Here is a 21,936-nt window from a genome sequence, read left to right as displayed (position 1 = left end):
TCCCCAAATTCCCTCTTAAGAACATTTACTATTTACTGCTTCATCCAGTTATATGAATCCATCTAGGATTAGCTGATACCTAGAGCACAGCTCAGCCGGGCTGCCTTCCTCAGTCCATCCAGGCTCATACAAATAGAATCTTTCTCCTTCTGGTTCTGCTCTTTGACTCCTTCAGCTCCCAGGATGAATGCTAGCCCTTTGGAGCTTCCTGCCATGCGGCCAGTCAAAGGCGTGGATAAGGTATCAATCAAATTCTTCCAGCAGCCAATCAGAAGGTATCGAGCAAAAGCAACACCTGCAGCAAGAAATGAAACCATCATTTCCTGGAAAGCAAAAGAACTGCTGCTTTGTCATTTAGGGGAAATGGGCCCCATCTCTTCTTTACTTGCGGGACAATCTGATCTTTTTAATGAACCATCTGATCTTTTTACTAGTCCGTTGGATTTATTGACTTAGGTCTTTACGTTCTAAATATTTGTTCTGTTGTTTACTTTTAATAGGTAAACCGTTTAAAGCCTGCCACAGCACCAGCTGTGATTAATTGCATAAGCACATTAGGTTAAATTAATCCAGGGAACAACTTCACTGGGCTCAGTGTCCCATTTGTCTGCCGCCTTTGCACATTTGAATAAATTCCATGGGGTTCTACTATATAAAAGCCTTCTAATGGTGCACGCGCACACACACGCACAGAGCAGAGTTTCTACCTGCCACAATAGAATCATCCATCTTCTGATTCTGGGTGAGAGGAGATTGTGTTGATGCAGATGCCATCAGCTGCCCACCTATAGCACTGCTCCCCAATCCATCAATGTCTGCCAGGACATAAACACACACACATATGGGGTAAGAAGAACATTTCATATTGAACCACAGCACTAAGCATTCCAGAATTTCTCATAGCATGTTCTTGAGGGACTGATTCTCACTTACATGCCTCTGGCACTGTGATGGGACCTCAATGAGGGTACAAAAGGGCCTCCAGGTAATAAGAATTATAATCCCAACTGTTCTCCTCAGTGTAATTTTAAGTGATTCAAAGAAAAAAGCATCCATCACTTTCCTTGGTCCATAGTCTAGCAGACCTCACTGATAGGATGTTTTCTCCTGATATTAATCACAGTTCAGGGTAAGCCACAACTTTGACTCTGCTAGACCCTCTAAGCAGGGCCTTAAGGGTACAGTCCCCCACAAGTCAACTCAGCAGGTCCATTGTACAAGCATTCCCTTCGGGAGCTGTGACCAGTGGTTAACAGTGACCCAAGTCAGCCTTTTCAAAACCCAGTATTGTTTAATCTTAACAGCTGGAACGAAACATAACCAGATAGAAGGATTAAATTTTGGTAGGTCTAGCAGCTTAGCCCAGACACTCAAAACTTAGACTTCTCAACAGTCTCTGCCTTCAGGGGCTGCCTTTTAATTTACCCCAAAGTTTTGTGTGCTAGCCCTTCGCCAGTTATTACAAAGGACTACTTAACTCAGTGTTTTCAGAGGTGAAACATTAGAATGAATGATACCAGTAAATGGGGCTACCCGAAGTTATTGCTTCTAATTACAAGAAACTTACTTGTATGCGCCTCATGTAAACATATTGCATGCAACACTGAAACAGAAAATATTGATAACGTTTTATAGGAATACCCACCTTCACAATATCCATCCTGCATTTTTTCCCCCCTAGGAATATATTAATGGGAGCACTGAAGTATTTGTCATAGATATTCCGGTCTTTTAGCTTCTTAGCAGAATTTTGTAGTATTTTAGCATATCCCTGACATAGTATCAATCTACATCAATGGGAGTTCAATCAATGGAAAAATTGCAGGCTCAGACTGCCAGTATTCATGCTCGTTCTGAGCCATGGGTACACTGCCATTACACTGCTGTTCTATTGGTGCCCTACTGCTGCTCCAATATCTGCCAGTGAAAATACAAATCTAGGATGTGTGCCCAGAACACACCATGCTTTTTTCCAGAGGTTCCTCCTGAGAGGCCTGCAGTGACAAAGGAAGTTGGAGAGTTGAACCACTCCACTTCTAAGGCAGTTACACAACTTCCTTTCTCCTGCATCAGTATTTACTTACAAGTTCTGGTCAAGTTTTAAAAGCCCCTTTGGCTTTTCTCCAAACTACAAATTTTTGAACAGTAATGGCCGTTAGCTATTTCAACTGACACCAGCGAAGCTGTGTCCCAGAGTGCTCTACAGAGTCTTCAGAAATCAACAGCCTTTGCCTCTGTAATAGCACATTGAAGTCAATGGAGCTGTTAATAAACACTGGTGAATAGAGAAAGAGGTTTGGGGAGACAGAAGTGCTGAGGAAAAGCAACATTTAGATCTTAGTGTTTTATAAAGGAGGTCAGTGTTCTTGCCTCTGTTTTACCGATGGGGAAACTGAGGCACCAGTAGGGATGTGACTTGTTCAAGGTCACACAGCAGGTTAATGGAAGAGCCAAGAGTAGAACTCAGGTCTCCCAAGGTCCAGTCCAGTACTGCCTCTCTAGTCTAATCCACCACATTCTATCCTTGTCACCCTAGGACTCTGAAGGAGAATCTTTAGAAAGGCACAGATCATGTTCTTTCGGTTCTGGGCACAAATCCTAGATTTAGATTTTGCTGATAGATTTTTGGAGCAGCAGTAGGTCTTCGATTCCAAGATATCAAAGGAAGATCATTTCAGCATCTGCCAGAGACAACCCCTGAAGCTCAGTTATACCAGCTAAGGATCCGTCCCTATAATATCTCTGACAAAGCTACAGAGCTACTTTTCACATGCTTTGACTATCATGTAAGCCCTGATTCTGATTAGAAACATAAAACTTGCCATACTGGCTCAGACCAATGGTCCACATAGCTCAGTACGCTGTCCTCCAACAGTGACCAGTACTAGATGCTTCAGGGTAATGAAATGAACAGGGCATAGTTTTGGCCTTTGCAACATCCACAGATTGATTGACTGTGCATTGTGTGAAGTACTTCCTTTTGTTAAACCTGCTGTCTATTAATTTCATTGGGTGACCCTGTTCTTGTGTTCTCTATAAGGGTAAATAATACTTCCTTATTCACTCTCTATACCATTCATAAGTTTATATACCTCTATCACATCCCCTATTACTTGTGTCCTTTCCAAGATGAACAGTAACAGTCCTTTTAATCTCTATTCTATACACTTAATCATGTTTTGGTTTGCCTTTCTCTGTACCTTTTCCAGTTCTAAGATATCTTTTTTGAGATGGGCAATCAGAACAAAACACTGTATTCAAGGTTTAGGCATGCCATGGATTTATATAGTGGCATTACAGTATTTACTGTCTTGGTATCTATCATTTTCCTAATGGTTCCTAACATTGGTAGCTTTTCTGACTGCCACTGTACTTTGAGCAGATGTTTTCAAAGAACCATCCACAATGACTCCAAATCCCTTTCTTGAGTGGTCACAACTAATTTAACGTTATCATTTTGTATGTATAGCTGGAATTATTTTTTTCAATGTTCATGATTTTGCATAAATCAGTAGGGGCTTGGAAGACTGCCATAAACACAAACAAGCTAACCTTTCTGAGTCTATTCAGTTTTTGGTCATACTGGCCATAGAGAACCAAGGTACTGTCAGGTATTTTTTTGAAATGATCCAGGATTCAAGTACTTTCAACACAGAATGTCTGATTCAGAGTGAATGAGGTACATGCCACACCTGAATCCAAATTTCTTCTCCAGTGGCACATTAGTAAGCACTGTCCTTCAGCCATATAGCATGTTGAACTACAGGTAATTGAGTGAAGCCTAATGTTTAAATATTTAATATTTTAGGTATCTACAGAATACATTTAGAAGTTAATCTGTATATATACAAACAGAATACGGTGTTCATGTGGCAATGGCAATATGATACTGACCGGTCAACATGGTGATGAGTGGAAGACTGTGCTCCTCAGGGCTTCCCCAGTAACCAGCCTCTCCCAGCATGTTCCTTTCCAGTACCTGATGGTAGAGCTCCTCAACCCATGCCTGAGAGAACACCATCAATACTCCGCTGGACTGAACCTGCTTCATAAACTCTTTCTGCAGAGAACAATATAAATCTAAATATAACATGACAGTCATCTATGTGTATGCCTCAGCTACCAGATCCACTTCTCGCCAAGCAGACTGATGCACACAAAGAAATGAGGAGGCAGAGGATGGGGGTACAGAGTTTCTGTAAGAGTAAAAACTGACCCAGAGCTAGACTGTGCCTGGCCCTTACACACCTGGGCAATGATGAGTGAGATGGTGCAAGGAACTTTCCCCTCTCTTTGTGGCCATTCACGTAGGAGACAGGCATAATTACAGTTCCTATGATGAGGTCACTGGTGGGACAGGTCCTTCAATACTTTTCCTGAGCTGTACAAGACCCAAATAGGGCGTGGGAGGCAAGCCATGGCCCAACACCCATGCCTGTTGAGTAAGACCTGAGTGCTGGAAGATGTGAGGACACCTGCTGCTCCCTATGGTGCACATAGGCTCTGCACTGCCCTCTAATACAGGGCTTTGCCTTCATGGGCCAACTAATCAGGAATGTGCCCTGCCTCATTAAGAGAAGTTCTTACTCAGGTGACACACCCAATGACACACAAGGCCAAGTTCAGGCCTGGTGCAAGGATGCGCTCTCCCAAAAGACTGAATTATTCTGAGAAAAACAAATGGGAAATGCTAATAACGTTCAAAGGTTAGTTTTGATAATCACTGGAATTGAAACACTTTTTCATATTACCCACCCCCTTCTGCACCAAATGGTGTGAACTAAAGCTAGGCAAAGTGAGAGAGAGTGAGTGTATATACGTGGGGAAGCACGGAATAGTTTACGGTCTCTGTGTGTGTGCACGCGTGCGGACTAGTTTACGGTCGCTTCATGATTTGAAAATATCAGGTTACTTTCTCTGCCTAGTCTCAAATGATTGGGAGGAAACGAACATAGTTTAGCAGCTCCAAATAAAATAAATACTGTATCTTCAGTCACCAAAGGGCTTTTTACTTCTCACCATGGTTTGTTCTATCTTCCTCACTCACCAGGGACACAGGTGCTTGGGCAGGTTTCTTCCTGTAGTAGTCTGAGTTGTTCAATTTCAGGTTGAGAAGAAGGGCATAATGCGAGACCATGTAGATACTGTCTGCATTCATCACAGTCTGGAAGCTGAAATTGGGGTTCCCCTCAAATCCTGGTGAGAACATCATATCTAACAAAAAGGCAGAGTGAGCCCTCACACTTCAAATAGATTTTGCTCTGGAACAATCACAACCTAATTCTAGTAAAACATAGGCCTTCAGTAGTACCATATTGCTTGAGTAGGTTAATATGAATATATATTATAGATGTCTATTGTAAACATTTAATATAATCAATATTTTTCTCCATTCCTATCTTGAGTTTGATCTTGTAGAGTGCTGAACACTAACTCTGGTCCAGCCAAGCTCTGAAGCATATGCTCAACTTTAACCATATGACTAGTGCAAGACTTCAAAAGGCCAACTGACATGTTCAACGTTAAGCACATAGCTAAATGCTTTGTGGGATCAGGAGCAAAATGCTCAGCACTTTGCAGGATCAAGCCCCATAACATCATCCACTCTTTGACCTAAAGTTAGAATTAGAGGGAGAAATATTTGGTGGTAATTTGGCTAGAAGTTGGCATACCTTGTATTGTCAGCAGATAGCTGGACAGTTCATGTAAGTAGTACAAAGAGCTGCTTTTCAGATGTGCAAAGCACTCCCAACTCCACTTGACTTCAACAGAAGCTGTGACTGCTAAGTTCCTCTACAAATAAGGTGTTACATATTTACTTGTAACTATGTCTCCTGATCATCTTCATAATAGCATGATCCCTTCTTCTCAGGCAGATATTAAACAGAACTATACATCTTCTTTAGGGTTAAGTTAGTTAGTTGACTGGTTGGAAAACAAGTCAAAAACTGAAATATTTATTTGAATCCTTGTTTTTGTTTGTAAACTATGGATGGGCAATATATTTGCGGGCTTCACCTCTGTAAAACTCCATCCAAGAGGAGTATTTGCTATGAAGCTAGAATCAGCTTCTGCGGTTGATAAACTGTTTCAGCAATGCCAAATCACTTGATTACTACCCAATGGTTTATTGCTAGTATACTCCTCCCACCATAAAGATCATACCTCTTCTTAGACACAATTTAAAAAAATACAATAAACCATAACATTAAAAAACCACACACAGAAAAAAATAATGATTTTCTTGCCTCGTGAGGGTTTGACAGTTCTGTGCTGCTGCCTTCTTGGACTTTCCATTGACGTCACTTGGGGGGCGTAGATAAGGTGAATAACTGTTTGAGGGCGGATTTAGAAAGTGAATAATTGTTCACGGGTGGGTCTAAAAATGAATAACTGTCTGAGGAGTGGGGTGTGTGGAAAAGAAGTCATGGGACTGGACATGTATAGTGTCCACAAAAATGTGTGTTTTACTTATGAGGGGGAAAATGTTGGATATTCCTGTGGTTACTCCTGGCAGAAATCTTCATCTTGTCTTGTAATAGGCCCCAGTGCGGCAACACGTTTCACCATGCACTTAACTGTAAGTCTATGAGTAGTTCCAGTGATTGCAATGGAACTTCTCATGTGTTTAAAGTTAAGGGTGTATTTAAGTACTTTGCTGGAGTGAGACCATGATAATGAAACCTGCTGCTTCAATATATTGATTTGCTACTTAAGGTCAGCTTATAAAAGTTACATCAGTTAGAATAGAGTGAAAGAAGAATAAGGCATTAAAGAGACATCTTAAAGAAAATATAGAAAATTCTCTTTGGCACATTTTACATATAAAATTTATACAAAATTGCACACCAAACTGATGTGCATAGCTACTGCAATTAAAAGTGCAAAAATTTGCAAAATTGCAAGTGAAAACTGCTAAGCGTGCATGGAAATGAGCTATGCCTATGTATGCCCAAAATGTCTGAGTTACCAATTCCTCTAAAACATGGAAAAGTTGCAGTTCCCTCATGTATATTGAATGGACTGAGCAACTGCTCAGCCTCAAAAAGGAAACCAGCAGCTAATGGGTAGGCTTGTAATCATGAACAATACCTGTAAGGCATAAACACCATAAAATGCTTCCATTAACAGAATATGATAGATGAGCGACAGACTGTGTAAACTGTCCTGTTTGATTATTCAAACAATGTCTGGTTTGTTAGAATTAACAACTCGGTACTGTTCTGAAAATAACACTCTGCGTTCCGAGAATATTAGTTACTAACTTTAATTATAAAAAGCTGTACCCATAACAAATTAATATACTGCCTGGAGGAGGACAACAATTCATTCAATTGTTTAGAGAGGTCACAGAAGAGTCATGCCACATAGATTTGGGTTTGTTTGTTTTTTAAAATCAAGAACATGTGATGTGTGAAATATCAAATTATACTATATAAACAAACATCCAACTTAGTGCTATTAAGTTTTCATGTTCACTCTTTTGATCTAGTAACAAATATGGGCAAATTTTTCAAGGAGAAAAAAAAGATTAAAATTATAATCATAATATTTCCCAAACACATATTTCTGACTACTTTTTTTTTTTTCAAATTTCATCTGAAAGCATATCAGTATTCCCTTCTTTATAATTCATAAATCTGTGCTCTCTCAGCTGTTGTTCAATTCTATAATTGTGTTATATAAGTATTTTAGGACATAGCTGATGTGAAAGACACTATTATACATAGTACTGCACTGCATTATTCTAGTGCATTAAAAAACATGAATGGAACAAAGTAGATAGGACGGGGATTCTCTGCATAGAAACACAGATTTACTGAAAATTCACAAGTTAGCTCATTAGCACGCACGCTTAATGGATTTAACGGTATCTGACTGTACTTTTAACTATCCAATCTTCAGGGGTTTAATAGGCACCGGCTCTGCCTACTTGTTTTTCCCTTTGATATTTTCATTCCCTCTGCTCCTTGTTTCCCGCCCCCTTCTATTTTCCCTTCACCTCCTTTCCCTATTTATTTTGGGTCTGCACATCCTAAACTCATAACTCCGGTTATCTGAAGAAGTGGGCTGTGCCCACAAAAGCTCATGATACCATCTACATGTTTTGTTAGTCTATAAAGTGCTACCAGAATTTTTGTTGCTTTTTAAGTTTATCCTGCAGACTAACTCGGCTTCCCCCTGAAGATTCTGTACTTATCAGTTAGATCCTTTACTTAGTAAGCAGGTTCTCTACAAAAGCTAAGTTTTCCACCTATGCCCTTCAAAAAGAAAACAGCAATGGATCTTTTCAACACAGCCACCACTGAGACTTGCACACAGATGTTGGTAGGACACAACAACTTTCCTTGCAACCATGCTTCCATGAAATACAAGGATGCTTCTTCCTGGGAACTTTTTATGATCTGCTGAGTGCATTTTTAAAATACTTAGCCAAATTAGACTAAAATTAAGGTAAAGAACGTTAACAATGAAGGTAATTAGCCATTGTGCTAGCCTAGCTATGGACATGGTGGTTTCCATGATGTGCAGTCTAAATCAAGACTAGCTATCTTTCCAAAATAGATGCTCTAAAAGCAAACAGAAAGGTACGAGCTTGATGTAGAGATTAATGGGGGAGGTTCTTTGGCCTGTGTTCTTTGGGCTGAGGATATAGGATGTATCATTTTTGAGTTTGTGTGTGTAGAAGATAGAATGAATGAGTGAGTGAATAAATGACTGAACGAGAGAGAGGACCAAGGGTAAAGGTGGTTGTGGTGAAATCAGATAAGGAACAAATATATATCTTAAACATGTTGGATCATTATCAGGATAAAAAAGTCTCTTTACAAATAGAGAATATTTATACTAGCTATGTATATTTTCAATAGAAAATAAGCCTTCACTTGGTCATCTTTAATTTCCAAAGATCAAACTCTCAAAGGTCCTTATTCTGAAAAATTAAGTGTAACTATTTGCCCTTTAATGCCTGCGCCCTAGACTATTTTGTATTTGCTGTGGGATGAGAGTCTGTTTAGGTAACATAGATTAGTAATAGGAAAAGATGCCCTTTTTACAATTTACTACTGAGAGACTTTTGGTTTCTTCTTTGTGAAGTTTTGAATTGTTAATATTAATGCAGATGTATTGCAAACTATATTTAATCCATTTTAAAATAGAAGATGGGTTCATGCCTCTTATTCCTATGCTCATATGAAATCCAAAGCACTCCTTACTCAGAAAAGGTTGTTTTACCCCACTGTGCTCTTTTGATGTACGGTATAATATATGGGAAACATAGCTACCACATCAAAGTTTATCTTCTCCCTTCATTAAAGGCTATTAAATCAATGGAGAGTCTCTCATGGATGTCAGAGAACTTGGGATAATATTATTTAACTAAAAAAAAAAATAGTTTGTTTAAAGGAAGATTTATATGCTTGTTACAGCATCAGTCTGCCTATTCTAGAAGTGGCTTAGGATTACTTAGGAGAAGAGGCGCTCTTCAAATATAATGCATGTTAATTGCATAGTAAATATCGACTTTCAAACCTGAGCAGAAGGTCGAGGCAAAATTCTGGAGCGCTAAATCCACCTCCTCTACACGGTGGAGAGTTATTAGTCGAGGAAGAAGGGCTTCAAGGGACTGTACAAACAGCTGGGCACTGTGCTGGTCTGCTTCTTGGTTCTTCAATAATTTCAAAGAGAGAGCAGCAGTACGCAAGGACCTCTGTCCAGGACAGTCCCTTGGAGTCTGCTCTTCATCAGCCAGTGAACAGTTATCAGAACCTATGTCTGAGACATCTGACCTCCCAGAGTCTTTCTCTGCTGCCATGGAGTATTGATCACACGAGTCAAATTCAGTCCTAGAAAGATCTTGGTCATCAACGCTGAAGTTACTTTCACTGTATCTGGATCCATAGGACCGTGTCCTGCAGTCAACGGACAGGAAATTAGTTATATCTGGATAAACGATGGTGTGACTCCTTTGAACCACATCTGGCTGGTCTATTGTTTCTGACTCCGACTCTTTACACTCAATCTCTTTAAAGTCTTGGCTGGCTGGAGACTGCAGTGAGTTTTTTTGATCCTCAGGGTTATCCTCTGGAGTAGTCTGCCCCATATCTCCCTCCAAAGTGGTTTGCCCAGTATCTGTGGTAACACTAATGCTAATGTCAGGACTCTTCTCGTTTCTTGATTCCCAGGACGTATGTTCTGATGACAGGACACGCCTTTGCCACCTAAAATCAGCATCATTGATTTCCATAGAGTCTCTGCTTGTCTCAGTCCCATCCCTCAATTCTTCCAGGCGTCGGAGTAGCAGGTGGACCTGTTCCTCATTAAGGCCTTTTCCTTGGCTTAGTTCATCTAATGCCCCAAGCAGGGCACAGACACAAGAAACTGAGGCATAACATGCTTCAATTCCACCTTTTATGCAAGCTTCAGTCATCCCATCCATGATACTACAATTTCAAAATAAACAAATGAATGACATTTATTCTAGCTGATGGATCAAATTCCTAGAATAACCTGATATTGTTATTGTACATCATCAATTTTAATAAGCAGAAAAAATTTACAGTGAAATAGTCCTGCAAGACTGTTCATGGCAAACCACTGTATGATATCTTTTTAAAGGCGAGCTTTAATTTAAAATAAATAAAACACTGAAGCAATTATTAATATCCCCAAGTCATTAACTTAGCTCTAAGAATAGCAAATCAAGAGATTGAAAACTAAAATTATCTAGTGAGTCTGTATTTTTAAAAGCATCCATACACATTGATGCCTTCCAACTCAGATCTTTTCTTCTTGTGTCTTCAGAGCTACAGCACCCTGATCCTGCCTCACTTATGTATGCGTTTAAGTTTCTGAGCAGCCCCATTAACATCTACTGGGACTACTCATGCTTAAAGGTAAGCACATGCATAATTGTTTCCAGAGTCACAACCTAGTGGACAGATTTTCAAAAGGTGTTTGGATGGATTTAGGATTTCAATGGAGTTAGGTACCTAATCTGCTTAGGTACTTTAAAAACTTCCACTAAGTGATTATCTGTATGTTTAGTTACACAAACATCTTTGAAAATATGGGCCTAAGAAATTTAATTTTTACCACATTTTATTCCTTCTCCATTTTCTCAGCTCTATTCACCAGCATCTAATTAGAAAGTTTACATAGTTCTCATTTGTGTACATTCCTGCTAGAGTGGTTTTTCAGTAGCTACTAAACTATCTCAGGTTTGTAAACCTAAAAAGAAGAATCTAAAAAAGGGAATAAAGCATACAGTTTGAGAAGATCCAGATGGGACTTCCTTTTTGAGATTGATCTCTTTCTGGATTCTGGTTCAGACGAGCAAGGTCCTGCCAAATCACATAGCTGTCGTGGACTACCTAATATCTAAAATAAAATAGAATCCAAGTTGCAGAATGGTTATCTAAATAGCTCAAATAAACGAGTCTTTGTTTTATGGATAATCCAGGTCAACAGTCAAAGGACAGGTCACATCAAAGGAAAATATATCTTATTTATTATGGATACTTTTCTTTCGCTCTTTTCTTTTTAAATCAATAGGAAGATGGTAGAAACTGCATACATTGAATTGTGATTCAAATACAGAATGCTTCAAAATACTGACAAATGCATTTCCTTTTATATTTTTGTATAGATAAATAAGTAAATGCAGAGAAACTGCATACAAGACAATTCAAATATTAAGCATACAGCAAACATCCTTAATAGGATAGCAGATCTAGCACTCTGCATAGGGAGGCAAGATGGAGCAGTTAATCCTGGAACCCACAAGTGAAGAGCATGGGGCTAGATGGATCACTGGTCAGACCCAGAATGGCCAGTGTTCTATAGAGTCTCTGGAACTGAGATACAGTAAAACTCCATTGGTCCGGCATCTGATGGTCTGGCACTCCTGATGGTCCGACACCATCAGGAACCTGGAAGTGCTCCGGGCAGCCGGACCATTGGAGCTGCTCTGCCCTAGCTTCCCCTATTCAGCGGCTGCTAAAACTGACCAGCGGCTGAATCGGGGAAGCCGGAGGCAGAGCAGCTGGGGCACTGCTGGGTAGGTCCCCTAGCGCTGCCCCTCGGGGCTGCTGGACCAACCGGGCAGCACCCCAGGTGTCCCCGGTTCAGCCGCTGCTGAAACTGACCAGCGGCTGACTCCAGGAAGCCCGAGGCAGACTTGGGGACACCTGGGACAGAGCAGCTGGGGTGCTGCTGGGTTGGTCCAGTAGCGCCACACCTCGGCGCTGTGGGACCAACCCGGCAGCCCCCCAGCTGCTCTACCCCAGGCGTCCTGATTCAGCCGCTGCTGAAACTGATCAGCGGCTGACTCCAGGAAGCCCGAGGCAGAGCTGCTCTGCCCCAGGCTTCCTGGAATCAGCTGCTGATCAGTTTCAGCAGCGGCTGACTTGGGGACACCTGGGGCAGAGCAGCTGGGGTGCTACCAGGTTGGTCCAGTAGCGCCAAGGAGCGGCGCTGCGGGACCAACCCAGCAGCACCCCAGCTGCTCTGCCCCAGGCTTCTCCGATCAGCCGCTGCTGGTCAGTTTCAGCAGCGGCTGAATCAGGGACGCCTGGGGCAGAGCCGGACTATCGGAAGGGGGGGCTATGAGGGGTCTCAGGTGGCATCCCCCCCACCCTAGACCCCTCATAGCCCCCCCTTCCGATAGTCTGGCATATCTGATAATCCGGCACCCCCTGGGTCCCAAAGGTGCCGGATTATCGGAAGTTTACTGTACTTCCCAGAACAGTTAGTGACACGAATGGAGCAGGCTACTCAAGAAGCAGACAGCTGCTTTGTATCTGTCCTATTGTACCTTCAAAACCTGGCACTGAATGAAAAGATATTTCCATCTTGGCTTTGTGAACATTATAGTGCCAGTGACTGCCTCCTTATAGCAAGAGGAAAGAGTGGGAAAAGATATCAGAGAACTTGGGAACAGAATAATTTATCTTCTATCACCCATCAAAGCGATCATGCCGCAGTCACAAGATCTGCTCCCAACAAAGTAATACAGCACCAATATTTCCACTGTTGCCAAGACAGCTGGTATGACTGAGACAAAAATGGTAAAAAAGGAACTTATCAAGCACTGGTAAGACTAAAATACATTTTGCAGAACAGCCTTCACTGTAACAACTGTTGAGAGAGGATTATTTTGACATGCATAGGAGTATCACATAGACTGGACTTCTACATGCACCTCACTGTAATTTACAATTAGCAATGTTTACTTCCCCTGCATTCGATTTGGATTCAGATCTCAATTTTCCTACCTCTTTCATGATTTTGATGGCTTCCACTCGGTGCTGGGGTGGGGGATATAGCAGCATTCGGTGATAGAGTGACTGGAGCACAGGTTTCATGGACTCTACTGACCCCACCAATCTAACCAGTTCTGCTGCAATGTAATATATGGTCCGAGCAACAGGGCCGCTGAGGGCAGGTGCTGTGGAGGAGCAACCTGAGCCTCGACCATGATCAGCGACCCCCAAGGAGGGCGAATCGGCCTCAAGATAGATGCTACTGTGAGCAGAAGTGATTGTTTTGTCATGGATTGGATTTCCCAGGATTACAACAAGGGCTGGACACAATTGCTTCCTGGGGAAAGGGAAAAAAAGAACAGATGAAAATAAGAAAAAAAAAGTGTCCCAGAAACAGCTTTACAATAGCCTAAAACCCCCTTCAACTCAACTCATTCTGGATTGAAACAGCTTGGTAAAGATGTTTAGCCCAGTGCCTGCCAAGAGCGAATTCAAATCAGTGGTGAAAGTGCCTGTGTGTATCTCATTGCCACCTAACTCTCTTCTAATGACTTTAAATACTCACAAAGAATTAATAGCTTCAAGCAACATGCTTATATTCATATTTGTGCTACTTTGTACCATAATTAGGGATGTTAAATTTTGATTAATCAGTTAATTGAGTAGTTGATGGAATTTTGACTACTCGATTGGTTGATAAGGGAGGAGGGGGGGCACTCGCTATCCCTGCTGTGGCTCTGCCTTTTAAATGTACTAAGAGCCGCCCGCAGCCCTTGCTACATTTCCAAAGCAGAGATGCAATGGGGAATTCAGTGAGAGTAGGGACTCAAGCAGTCCCCGCTCGCACCAGGCCCTGACTGCTGCATCTCAAGGCAGAGGACCAGCATGGAAACTATGGTGGACTCAGCATGGAAACATTTGCATATTGATTATGGTGATTCATTTATTTGCATATTCAGGGATCAGTGTGACCCCATTCTGCCAAGCAGCCCAGCTGCCCCGGGAGCAGCCCGTTCCACCACGTGACCGGCCAGCCCTGGAGCAGCCCCAGCCCCATCAGAGGAACCCTGCTCTGCCACACGACTCAGCTGCCCTGGGGCAGCCCCACTCTGCTATGTGGGCTGGCCATCCCTAGAGCAGCCAAGCTCTCAAAGCAGACATCCATCACGTGGCCCCGCTGGCTGGGCTGTGTGGCTGCCCCTGTAAGGACAGCCTCACCGTGGCCCGGGTTCCAGCCATGGCACACGTGGCAGCCCACAGCACCACTCACCATACGAGAGTGGGAGGAGAATTTTAGGGAATTGTGCTCCCCAGTGGGCGGGGCTTATTAGCAGCTGGCTGTGTGGCCTGGCAGAGTTCCACAACCCAGCAGGCAGGGGTTAGTGGCCCGCCACTGGTCTGCGGACTGGCAGTTGGGATCCCCTGGGTTGGAGCAGTCATCAGCCTGCTTTAACCTATACAGGACCGGGGCAGGGAATTGGGAAGCTGTAACTGGTTGATGGTTCTCAGCTCCTTTCCCCTGCTTCTGCACTGTGCTGATTTTGTGTGTGCGTGTGTGTGTGCGTGTGCTTGCTCTCATGTGCACACCAGAGGCTCTCTGAGGCTTGCACAGCACTAGTCAAGCTCCCATCGTGGTCACAGCAGGGCTCCAACAGTCAATGAGCAGGCTGTGGAGTAGCCAGAACTACTCTGTGCTTTCAACCCTGTGATGCAGTAAGTAGATGATCCTCATGGTAGCTGTTGAACATCTGCATTGGGGAAGTGACAGTTGCTCATTAGATCTTTCCTTGGTCTTGCCAGAGCTGCTCTTGCATCTGGGGGGAAGTGGCGGAAAGTGCCTGGAAAAGCCATGCCCCTTCCTACTTTTTCCCCCACAGAGGGCGGGCCAGATTCAAACACTTCGGTTTAAAAATCACAGGGTGCCGTTGCTCCTGGGACACATTTTCTATTCACAGTCTCACACATATTTGTGTCTTAACACTGTCACCCCGCAGGAGAGATTTAGAACCTTGAGGGCCACAGGTTGGACATTGCTGCTCTTTCACAGACTCTGATAGACTTTGTGTTAATGACACTCTGACCTTATTTCTAACTCCATTGATGGGAGCCAAGCATCTGAACACTACAAAGAGGTAGTCAGAAAGCGGGTTGAGGGTTAGTTCAAGTGATAGGGCACCAACTGGTTCACATGTTAAAATAGTTAATGGCTTAAAATTGAAAAATGGGGGACCTTGTAGTAAGGTAAGTTAGAAAGGAGAATAACTTGATAAAATAGACCAGAGGTTTTAATAAACATACTAGATTCAGAGATTTTTAAGCCAGAAGGAATGATAAGAATGATCTGTTCTAACCTCCTGCATAAAACAGGTCATAGACTTTCTTGCCCTACTGCATAACACAGGCCAGTAACTCGGGTAGTGCTTCAATCGATCATTCCCTGTTACATACGTATCAATCCTGCGCCCAGTCACTTCTGGTTGAATTGAACTAAAATGTATATGTTGAGTACAGAATTGAGTCCTATATGGTTGCAGAAAGATACACAAAATGATCAGTGAAGTCCTTTCAAGACCTAAAAACTGGAATGCCATAATAATAATAATGAGATTTACAATAGGGTTTAACGTAGCTGAGACTCAGTGCTCAGCAACCTGTATTAGCCAACAAAATATTAATGAAGAACTTTCCAGTGAAGGCTGCACATGGCTTCTTCATGTTTGCTCAGGTGAAACCCACCTCTTCCTCCCCTCCCCCCCCAAAAAAAATTAATCAGGGGAAATCTAAGTTCTATTTCTCTTCATAGGAAGGTGCAAGTGTACTTACCAAATAAGGTCAGTGAATCCTCTGTGATCGTGCATGCTGGGAGAAGAACTATTTAGCATTGAGAGAATACATTCCAGGTAAAGAAGCTGCAGTTGCTGATTTTCACTGACAAACAGAAACAAAGAATATTCAACAAAAAACAAATATTTGAGACTTTAACATCACTATCATTAATATTCTGTTTGGAGAACAGTATTGATTCATCTGTGTGTTATCCTGTAGTTTATAGCATAGTGTTATTTTGTGTCTGCCTGAAAATGGCATGGATTTCAAATGTGTGATCCTCTTTACACCCCATTAGCTTTGCACTTAGTAACATTCAGTGCAAGCAGGCAGAAAAAGTAACAGGGTGATTAGCGTGTTCCATTTCATGATAAGGAAATGAGGAATAAAAGAAAATTCTTTTAAAAAAAAAGAAAAGAAAAAGTAGACAGAAGATGAATGCCATTATCTAAATTTGATTTAATGCAGAAGATGGGATTTTATCCCACAAATTAATAGAAAACTCCTCAAATTCCAGTAGAGTTGTTAGTTGCATCATGCAAACTGAGAACACCCAGAAGCTGCCTAACATTCTTAATATTACTCATATATTTTATCATTCGCTCTCTCTCTTTTTTGCTGTCATCCTTTTCTGTTTTGATGTCAGAAATCATGGCAAAGAATGCTAAATCAGTATTTCAGGAAAACTAGATTTTGGGTTCATCAGTCGGCTGCAATCAATACCAAGACGAATCCCAAGAGGAAGTGCATGGAAAGATCTGTGAACACCACAAACAGAACATGTTCTTATACATATTTTGAGAATTGACTGCAAGGTTCAGACAATAAAGTTGCTTCTTCATGTAAAGACAATTTTTTTGCACTAGGATTAACATTCTGTTTTTTCACTCAAGTCAAGGAGGAATTTTTCTATTCCTTTTTGGTTATTTTTTTAAAATAAGGTGAGGTCACGAGGCCATACTTTGAGGGCACGACTATACAGCAGGGCAAAAATTGAATTAAGCTATGCAACTTCAGTTACGTCAATTGTGTAGCTGACGTCGAATAGCTGAATTCTGCTTTTGGCGCTGTCAACACAGCAGGAAGTCGAAGGAACAACACTCTTCCTCTGACTTCCCTTATTCCTCACAAAATCAGGGTTGCAGAAGTCAGAGTTAGTCGTCCTCCATCTTGATATTATTTCTAAATAATGGTTTGCTGTGTAGACACGCATTTTGTTATTTCAAAATAATGTCAGTTATTCAGAAATAATGCTGCTGTGTAGACATATCCTGAGATACAATAAAAAGTAGGCAAAGCTATAAAGACCTGACCCATCCTGATCCATCTTCTATGCTTTACCCTTCTTTCATAGAACCATAGAGTTGGAAGAGACCTCAGAAGGTCATCAAGTCCAGCCTCCTGCCCTAGGCAGGACCAAATCAACCCAGCCAGGGCTTTGTCAAACCGAGACTTAAAAATCTCTATGGATGGAGACTCTACTACTTCCCTAGGTAACCCATTCCAGTGCTTCACCACTCTCCTAGTGAAATAGTTTTTCCTAATATCCAACCTGGACCTCTCCCACCACAACTTGAGACCATTGTTCCTTGTTCTGCCATCTGTCAATACTGAGAACAGCCTTTCTCCAGCCTCTTTGGAACCTCTCTTCAGGAAGTTGAAGGCTGCTATCAAATCCCCCCTCACTCTTTGTTTCTGCGGACTAAAGAGACCCAACTCCCTCAGCCTCTCCTCATAGGTCATATGCTCACCCCCTAATCATTTTGGTTGCCCTCTGCTGGACCCTCTCCAATGCGTCCACATCCTTTTTGTAGTGGGGGGCCCAAAACTGGACAACACTCCAGAAGTGGCCTCACAAGAGCCGAATAAAGGGGAATAATGACATCTCTGGATCTACTAGCAATGCTCCTCCTAATGCAACCTAATATGCCATTAGCCTTCTTGGCGACAAGGGCACACTATTGACTCATATCCAGCTTCTCATCCACTGTAATCCCCAGGTCTTTTTCTGCAGAACTACTACTTAGCTGGTTGGTCCTCAGCCTGTAACAATGCTTGGGATTCTTATGTCCCAAGTGCAGTACTCTGTACTTGTCCTTGTTGAACCTCATCAGATTTCTTGTGGCCCAATCCTCCAATTTGTCTAAGTCACTCTGGACCCTATCTACCTCTCCTCCTAGCTTAGTGTCATCTGCAAACTTGCTGAGGGTGCAATCCATCCCCTCATCCAGGTCATTAATAAAGATATTGAACAAAACCAGTCCTAGAACCGAACCTTGGGGAACTCTGCTAGAAACCGACCGCCATCCTGACATCGAGCCGTTGATCACTACCCGCTGGGCCCGACCTTCTAGCCAACTTTCTATCTATCCTACCATCCATTTATCCAATCCACATTCCCTTAACTTGCTGGCAAGAATATTGTGGGAGACCATATCAAAAGCCTTGCTAAAGGCAAGGTATATCACATCCACTGACTTTCCCATGTCACCAGAGCCAGTTACCACATCATAGAAGCTCATCAGATTGGTCAGGCACAACTTGCCCTTTGTGAATCCATGCTGACTATTCTTGATCATTTTCCCCTCTTCCAAGTGCCTCAAAATGGATTCTTAAGGATCCCTGCCATGATTTTTCCAGGGACCGAGGTAAGACTGACTGGTCTATAGTTCCCTGGATTGTCCTGCTTCCTTTTTTTGGAAGATGGGCACTACATTTGTCTTTTTCCAATCATCTGGGATCTCTCCTGATCTCCACAACTTTTCAAAGATAATGGCCAAAGGCTCCTCAATGACATTTGCCAACTCCCTCAGTACCCTCGGATGCATTAAGTCTGGACCCATGGATTTGTGTACGTTTAGCTTTTCTAAATAGTTCCTAACATGTTCTTTACCCACCAATGGCTGTCCATCTTCATCCCATCTTGTGTCACTTAGCGCATTAGTCTGGGAGCTGACCTTGTCCGTGAAGACAGAAGCAAAGAAAGCATTGAATACTTCAGCTTTCCCCACATCATCTGTCACCAAGTTACCCCCTTCATCCAGCAGGGGCCCCACACCCTCTCTGATCACCTTCTTCTTGCTAACATGCCTGTAGAAACCTTTCTTGTTATCCTTCACATCCTTTGCCAGTCGCAATTCCAATTGAGCTTTTGCCTTTCTGATAATCCCCTGGCACTCAAGTTATATATTTATAGCTCTCCCTGGTCATTTGTCCAAGTTTCATCACCCCCACCTCACTACCCTCAGAAGAAAAGGTTAATATGCTTGAATTTAAGTACAGTATGTTAAAGAAATCATCATATGAGGTGATTATAGCAGACAGTTTAATAACCCAAAGCCTTGCCCCAATGACTGCACAGGGTGACTCTCTCCGACAGGTTGTTTCTGAGGAGAACAACTATTGGCTGGAAAGAAGAACAGCTTTCTACTCCCAGCCTCCCACATAATTACTTCAGTACATTTTTAGCAAGTCAGCTACATTTGTTTTCCTCCAGAACTAATTAAAATCCTTCATTATATTTATCTAACTAAAATATGCAACTTGAAAATAGGTGCAGAATTATGTATTAGTGTCTTTGTGATAGCTGGGCATTTTACAGCAGTAAATCACAGTTCACTGACCATATTTTAGGTTCTATTAATTTATTATGTTTATCTATATTATGCCTTAATCTGCTTTAATTCAGTGCAGTCTCCTGGGGAGCTGGAATAAACTTCACAAAGGATTTGTCTTTTCTTTATTTATTTTCAAGGCAACAGTTTTAAAAAGAGATCCTGTTAAGTTGTTTAGCTTTGGTATTTCATTGCTAGTGATTTGAAATGGTTATAATTTTATGGGCCATGCCTATCAGATAACATTTAAAAAAAATTAGCTTATAGACAAAATTCCAGAGAGCGAAGTGCATAGGACAACTGAAAACATCATTTTTGAGCACACGGTTTTGCAGACCTAAATGTTTCTCTCTCTCTTTCTTTTCACTGTTTCAAATGATTTTCCAACCATCCAAGGAAATTTTGTGTGTGCATCCTACTGCTCACACTGACCAAAAAGAGGCATTGATCATTACAAACTTGTCCGCTCCAGTTTGTGCTTTAGTTTTGCACCACGTAAACCAGCTTCTAAGAGCTCCTTTTTTCCTTTTCACTCAAGCCAATCTTTTTGCAATTAAGCAGTAATCAAGTGAGAGCTTAGTTTTCATGATATAGAGGTGGTATTAATTTAAAATAAGAACTCTTTTTTCCTTCAAATCTCTCAAATTTTCACAGAAATTTTAGTGTCGTATTTATACCTCTAAAGTAATTGCACTGTATTGCTTATGCTGCTCTTCATTTCTGATTAATTTATTTTCTCACATTTGAGATTTATGTCCCCCTAGTTTATTAAATGTTTGCGGTGCATGGCTTAAAATACCACAGCTAGGATTTTTTTTTGTCACTAAACTTATTTCAGAGTGTTTGAAATTCTGCTTTCTACAAAATATTCATATAATGGCACTGAAAGATGTGAAACACTGGAATTGTGGATGTTTTGATATATAAATTGATCACTAGAGGAACCAAGTTATCCATGTTGAGGATTCCATTCTTAGCCCCAATCTCGCAAAGAATTCTACATGGATATAACTTCATATATTGTGAGTGAATTCCTAGCTGCACTGAAGTCACTTGCAAGGCTCCCTCTTTCAACGGGATTACTCAGAGTGTATAAAATTCAGTGTATAAAAGTAAGTCTTGGCAGGATAAGTAAAAGTTCTGATTTTGTAAGCAACTACAAGGCTGGCACAGCCTTGCATCTATGTGGATCCCACTGAAATCAAGGGAATTTTGAAGTGACATTTTCTGAATAAATTCAGCATCGACCCTGTTCTTAAGTAACATTAGGAAATGGAGAGCAATGCATTGCAAATGAAAAGCCTGATCCTGGAAAACCTGACCGCTGATTGTAGCTCTTACACATCTATATAGTCCCTCTAATGCAGTGGTTCCCAAAGTATGGTCCACGGACCACTAGTGATCCACAGCCCACCAGCAGCCGAGGTTCAGGCTCGGGGCTCATTCCCTCCACCACAGCGGGGAGTCTGCACTGGCATGCCAACTCCACAGCCCCCCATGAGGTTGAAGCTCGAGGTTCCTGCTGTAAGGGTAGGCCTTGTGGGGCAGATCCAATTTGTGGGGGTAGGAAGCAGCTCCACGCTTTACTGCTCCCCCTTCCCCTGGCTAAGGGAATGGCAACAAAGAAAATCACTCATCAGGACTTTTTCTCTGCTGCTCCATTGGCCGGAATTGACAATGGGGGTGGAGGTGGGGGTGGGATGCAGTGGGCGACACAGCACCAGGTAAGCAACCTCCATCCCCCTCATGCTCACACCTTGCATCCCAATGCCCTCAGTCAGACCCTTTACACTGAGATGCTGCACCCCCACTCTGCTTCTGCAGCCTCTCTCCTGCCCAGACCTCATATCTCCATCTGCAATCCACCTCCTGCCCAGGCCACCACCCTCATTCTGCTCTTGCATCTTCCCTCCCACCTATCCCTCACCCCCAGCCTGCTCCTGCACACCGCTCAGCCAGACACCCCACAGCTTCAGCCTGCTCCTGCACCTAACTTTCTATACAGACCCCCACACTCCCACTCTCAGCCTGCTTCTACAGCCTACTCACAATCAGACTCTGCATCCCTACCTCGTCCTGCACCCATTGTGTCATCATAGGTGGCTGGCTGGTGGTCTATTGAAAGGTCTGCATTGAGTGGAATAGGCCATGGGCCACATAGTTTGAGAACCACTTCACTAGTGTTTGTGGATTTACTTGTACAAGTCAGGACTCCTCATATGAGTAAGAACTGT

At 42.3% G+C, this 21,936-nt stretch overlaps 1 protein-coding gene across 9 annotated transcripts in view; it reads right to left on the bottom strand.

Moving 5' to 3' along the window:
• ARFGEF3 (ARFGEF family member 3) overlaps positions 1–21,936 on the bottom strand; it is a 139,981-nt gene that overhangs the window by 57,402 nt on the left and 60,643 nt on the right. For 3 of the 9 annotated variants that reach the window (XM_075924277.2, XM_075924267.2, XM_075924268.2), the window contains exons 9-18: positions 16,086–16,190; positions 13,275–13,599; positions 11,267–11,379; positions 9,532–10,442; positions 6,249–6,332; positions 5,048–5,214; positions 3,895–4,060; positions 1,568–1,603; positions 708–815; positions 80–295 (exon numbers count right to left, since the gene is read on the bottom strand). In XM_075924277.2, the coding sequence (XP_075780392.2) occupies positions 80–295; positions 708–815; positions 1,568–1,603; positions 3,895–4,060; positions 5,048–5,214; positions 6,249–6,332; positions 9,532–10,442; positions 11,267–11,379; positions 13,275–13,599; positions 16,086–16,190 (2,231 nt within the window). The remainder of the gene's footprint in view (positions 1–79; positions 296–707; positions 816–1,567; positions 1,604–3,894; positions 4,061–5,047; positions 5,215–6,248; positions 6,333–9,531; positions 10,443–11,266; positions 11,380–13,274; positions 13,600–16,085; positions 16,191–21,936) is intronic. The other 6 variants (XM_089777278.1, XM_075924270.2, XM_075924269.2 and 3 more) reach the window with 3 other exon arrangements.

The sequence above is a fragment of the Pelodiscus sinensis genome, chromosome 3, assembly GCF_052426305.1.
Source record: "Pelodiscus sinensis isolate ZL-2025 chromosome 3, ASM5242630v1, whole genome shotgun sequence".
Classification (NCBI taxonomy): domain Eukaryota; kingdom Metazoa; phylum Chordata; order Testudines; family Trionychidae; genus Pelodiscus; species Pelodiscus sinensis.
The sequence above is the reverse complement of the archived record's forward strand: the minus strand, read 5'-3'. Positions and strand labels throughout refer to the sequence as shown.